The 5,405-nt window shown below is 52.7% G+C and overlaps 1 protein-coding gene across 1 annotated transcript; it reads right to left on the bottom strand.

Moving 5' to 3' along the window:
* Positions 1-900: 900 nt before the first annotated feature.
* Positions 901-4,762, bottom strand: LOC108538816 (uncharacterized). The gene is made up of 3 exons (XM_017887106.1): positions 4,705-4,762; positions 3,543-4,034; positions 901-3,111 (listed from the first exon to the last, which is right to left on the bottom strand). The coding sequence occupies exons 1-3, from the start codon at positions 4,760-4,762 to the stop codon at positions 3,077-3,079; spliced, it is 585 nt and encodes a 194-aa protein (XP_017742595.1). The 3' UTR covers positions 901-3,076.
* Positions 4,763-5,405: the final 643 nt, after the last annotated feature.

Here is a 5,405-nt window from a genome sequence, read left to right as displayed (position 1 = left end):
ACATCTCTGTCTCTATTCTCTTTCATGTAAAAATGGAGATATTAGGAATAACTTATAGAATTGGAAAGATTAAAAGAGATAAGCAAAATGCTAATATCTAGAAAGGTCAAAAAATGTGTTTTTAGGGGGGTGTTTTTTGTTTTTTGTTTCTTGTTTTCTTGAGACAGAGTCTCACTCTGTCGCCCAGGCTGGAGTGCAGTGGCGTGATCTTGGCTTATTGCAACCTCCGCCTCCCAGGTTCAAGAGATTCTCCTACCTCAACCTCCCGAGTTGCTGGGATTACAGGGGCGCACCACCATGCCTGTCTAATTTTTGTATTTTGAGTAGAGACGGGGTTTCACCATGTTAGGCAGGATGGTCTTGAACTCCTGATCGCAGGTGATCCACCCTCAGCCTCCCAAAGTGCTGGGATTACAGCCGTGAGCCACCGTGCCTGGCCTTTTTGGTTGTTTTAAAAGACAGGGTCTTGCTCTGTTGCCCAGGCTGGAGTACATGTCATGGTATAATCACAGCTCACTGCAGCCTTGAACTCGTGGGCAACCCTCTAGCCTCAGTCTCCTGAAAAGCTGGGTCTACAGACACATGCCACCATGCCCGGCTAATTTATTATTATTTTTTGTAGAGACAAGGTCTCACTACGTTGCCCAGGCTGGTCTTGAACTCTTGGCCTCAAGAGATCCTCCTGCATCAACCTCCCCAAGTGCTGGGATTACAGGCATGAGTCACTATGCTCAGCCTTTCCTGTTTTCTCATCTATAAAAGGAATAACACAGCACTGATTTCAAAGGGTTGGCCAGGTATTAAATAAATCAAGCAGTGAAGTGGCTCACACCTATGATCCCAGCACTTTGAGAGGCTGAGGCGGGTAGATCTCTTGAGGTCAGGAGTTTGAGACCAGCCTGGCCAACACAGTGAGACCCCATCTCTATTTAATTAAAAAAAAAATCAACATAAAAAAAACAAAATTAAACCAGTCAATACACAACTTGGACTGGTGCAAGGCGCCCAGTACACACCCAGACGCATATTCTCTATCATTAGCACTTGGACTAGTGCAAGGTGCCTGGTACACACCCAGATGCATATTCTCTATCATTATCACAATTATTTCTTTGGCAGATCCGTCTGGCTACAGTGTGGAATATGTGGGAGAAAGACATGCTGCCGGATAGGGAAGCCAAGGCGGAGAATCTGAAGAGTCCCAACAATACGAGATCCAAGTGAGACGGAGGAGGGCCCACACCAAACAGTGGGTAGGTAGAGAAGGGCACAGAGAGCCATTGCAAACGAGAAAGGAACAGGACTCGGTGACTTGGGGATGACCACCAGCTTTCTGCCTTGAGGGACTGGCTGGACAATAGGCATTTTTCCTCACTGAGAGAAACACTGGCAGGATATGAAGGTACAACGAGATCAGCTCTGGAAATGCTGGGTGAAGGAACCTGTTGAACATTCAGGTGGAGATATCCAGTTCGCTTTTTTTCTAGATGGTTCTGAAGCACAGAAAAGGTGTCTGGACCAGAACCAAACAGCCTGCTGTGAGGACCAACAGTAAACACGGATCTGGGGAAGTTCATGCAGAAGCAGACCCTGCAGAGAAGACGGAGGCTGAGGATGGAGGCCCTGGGACACAGTGGAAGGAGAGCCAGGGCAGGAGACAGGAAAGGAGTCCCTAAGGAGGGCAGGGAAGGAGCCAGGAGCGAGGTGCGGGCGAAGCACGGATGAGGGACCGGCTGAGGATGCAAACTGGGCCCCGGGCACAGGGAGAGCAGGGACAGGAGAGTGAAAGGAGAGGGCCACGGGAAGCCAAGACGCAGAGCATGGATGACAGAGGAAGAGGCAAAGCCCCAGAAGGAAGAGGAGAGCGGACAGAAGCCTGACCATGATGAGCAGCCAAGAAGAAACAGGCAGCAGAGGGAGGGAGGTGAAAGGTGCGTGGCACAGAGGGGAGGCTGGCAAGGCCGTGCCCAGGACAGCGGCACAGGTGGCAGGGCCTTGGACAGAGGGTGGGGTCCAGGCAGGTGGGTGGTGACGGCAACCATGACCATGGGTCAGCCTGGGCCTCAGACACTGGGAAAAGGTGGCCATGTCTAGTTTTCTCTGGAAATTAGGAGGTAGGTCATCCAAGGAGAGAGGGTGGGCATCTGGGGTAGGGTGGAGTAGGTTTCAGAAAAGTGAAAGTCTGGCAAAAGCACTCAGGAAACAGGACAGAAAACTGAGCCAAGCGCTGGACGGCAGCGTTCATTCAGCCCAGCTGAGCTTGGAGGCCATGAAGTGCTGGCAGCCCCACACTGCATGACTGCAGGATCTTTCTGGGCCACGCCCCGCATCACCGGTATGGAAGTGAAGAACCCAAAAAGAGGAACGAATCAGGATGCTATTCCGCAGAACAGGTGAAAGAAAAATGTCAGGTAGACAGAGTTGGAAGTTAAAGAGTCACCCACATGCCTGACCCAGTTAGAGAAGAAAGGGGACCAAGCCAGGGCAGGAGTGACTGCATGGCAAAGGAGAGACCGTGGGCAGAGGGTGGACAAGGGACCAAGGTGAAGACCTTCGAGGTGCTTCTTAAACCACAGTGGCGAATGTCTTTCTGGACAAGAATGCCAGTGCACATTCCCACCGGCAGCGCAGGACACAGCTCCCGTCCGCACTCATCTCGTTGTCTCCAACTCTGCCAATTTCATGAGTGAAAAGTGGAGCCTGGAAGCTTTGCATTTCTTCAATGACTTCGAATTTTTTAAAATCGTCTCACAGATTTCCTGGTCATCGGTATTTCATCTGAGAAGTTTCTGTCTGTGATATCTGCTCATTAGAGAGGAGTTCTTAAAATTATTAAAGAGTGTTATACATTCAGTATATTAACTGGTTGTTCTCAGTTTTTTCCAGTAAGTCATTCATCATAAATTTAACTTTGATATCATAATAAAACAGACAGAAGTGTAGCTATTATGTGCTTAAATCTACAGGTGCTTATTTTACAAAGTTCTTTTTAGAGACAGGGTTTTGCCCTGTCGCCCAGGCTAGAGTGCAGTGGCACGATCTTGGCTCACTTCAGCCTCCACCTCTTGGGTTCAAGTCATCCTTCTGCTTCAACTTCCCGAGCAGCTGGGACTACAGGTGAAAATATCACAATTATTTGTTAGAGAGAGAGTGAGACAGAGAATGAATCATTGTAAAATAATGAAAAGGTGAAGAACTTCTGTTACCTGTGTAAGTAACATCCATATCAACCCTCACCTGAAGCTCCTCACCTCTTCCCTTGCTCTTTTCTTCAACCCAAATACGGTGTTCAATGTTCTCCCCAAGTCACCGCCCAAGGCCGCTGTCTTAGCCCCGCCGTCATCCCCTTGCTGAGCCTACTGCAGTAGCTTCCTACCTGGGTTCCCTTTCCCTTCCTCCCCGGTCCTGACTCCATCGGCTGCCAGCTGACTTCCCACAGCACCAACTTTCTCAGCCTTCTGCCTATGAGAACTCCCCAAATTCTACCACGGGAGCCCTCAAACCATGATCCTCCCCAAAACGTGAACAGCAGCTTTTCGAACCATGGACTTCCACAGATGACAACAGAAGGCAATCACCACCGCCTGTCCCTGGAAGTGGACGCTCCGGGTCATGGGTGGCCATGTATCTCGGTCCTGCTATCCTGGGTGGTTGGAGGAATCCTGGCAGTGAGAGTTGAAAACCGCTGAGCGCGCGGCAAGACAGTTTGAAGCCCGAGTCTGACTTCGGAAGGGAGCTGCTCCCCGGTGCAGCGGACCCCAGAGCTGGCAGGGAGGGTGCCTCGGCCCGCCCAGCTTGTCTCGGGCCACGGGGCCTCAGCCCCGAGCCTGCTGCCCGCTGGCCCCAGAGGAGGTGTCCTGCCCCCTCAGGCACTCGCCTTCCGGGGCTTGGTCGGCCGGCTGCTTTACGCGCGCGGGCTGGGGTCCCCAACAGCGGACGAGCGCCGCTCCCAACGGCGGACGAGCGCCGCTCCCACCGCTCCACCAGTGGCCCAGACTGTAGCGGCTCCGCCTCCGCGGTCCGTTGGCCCCGCCCTCACGTCACTTCTGGGGCCCCGCCCGCCCCCTTCGGGCCCGCCCCCTTCGGGCCCGCCCAGGACAGCCTCCCAGTGTGGCCCGGAGCCCGAGGCCGAGGGCGCAGAGACCGCGGCGACGCCCGTTCTTGCCCCGTCGCTACCTGCGGCGCCGCCCGCCCGCTGGTAAACTGTGGCCGGGAGACCCTTGAAATAAAACGTATTAGCCAAACCTAGAATAGCAAAATATGTACCATGTTTCAATCTAATGGGATTGCCAGGTGTTTTAAGGGTCCTCCGCAAAAGGTCCCTCAGGTCCCGGGGTTTTTGTCCCCATCAGATCATTCGTGGTGTGGATCTTCCGGGAGGTTATGGGAGAGGGAGACCAGCAGCCTGCTCCGTGGGCGGCCATACTCCTCCCCCAGGAAGGCCAGGCAAATCTCCCCAGTTTGGGATCCCCCCAAGTACGTTAATTTTGTCTAGGGTCCAGGTGGGGCCATCCAGCCCCTTGCCCACAGGATTGGTCCTTTGGCATGCAGATAAGCAACACCGCCAAGCAAAGCCCAGGGATGTGTAGGCTGTTAGGAGACCACCAGGGAGCCATTCCTAAATCTTCCCGGGTGATGGCTCAAAAAAGCCTGGTGTTTGTTGAAAGGAAAAAGGGTTGTCCCCAGGACTATGCTGGGGCACACTTTCCCAAACGGTGTCTGCCTGGCTGTCCCAAGCAGCCAGTGATGGAGCGACGGTCATGAGGCTAGACCAAAGATACAGAGCCTCGTCCCAGTGGAATTCAAGCACCCACCCGTTAGGATGTCCTGTTGCTGCTGCCCCTAGGTGGGAGCCTGGGAAAACACCTGGCCGACACAGGCCACACCTGTTGGGACCTCACAAGGAGACACTGTCCATTAACGTTCATCAGGGTGAGAAGAAGTGGCAACACCTACTGGGGCAACAAAACTCATTAGCTGAAGGGCGAACTGGCCAGCAACTGGCAGTGATGTTCTCAACAGTCCTTGCCCTCATAAAACCAGCTACTTAGGCCAGGCGCGGTGGCTCACTCCTGTAATCCCAGTACTTTGGGAGGCCGAAGCGGGTGGATCACAAGGTCAGGAGTTCAAGACCAACCTGGCCAGTATAGTGAAACCCCGTCTCTACTACAGGAGAATCGTTTGAACCCGGGAGGCGGAGGTTGCAGTGAGCCGAGATCGCGCCACTGCACTCCAGCCTGGGCTACAGAGCAAGACTCCGTCTCTAAATAAATAAATAAATAAAACCAGCTGCTTAGTAAAGGAACAGCTAGTTAAAGCTAACCAGGGGTTCTCAATCAAGGATGGGCCATACTGTTTGTGATGTCAATTGTTTTATTCACAGACTCTTTTTTTTTTTTTTTTTT

This window comes from Rhinopithecus bieti, unplaced genomic scaffold (genome assembly GCF_001698545.2).
Source record: "Rhinopithecus bieti isolate Rb0 unplaced genomic scaffold, ASM169854v2 scaffold_13348, whole genome shotgun sequence".
Classification (NCBI taxonomy): Eukaryota; Metazoa; Chordata; class Mammalia; order Primates; family Cercopithecidae; genus Rhinopithecus; species Rhinopithecus bieti.
This window is presented reverse-complemented; position numbering and strand designations above follow the sequence as displayed.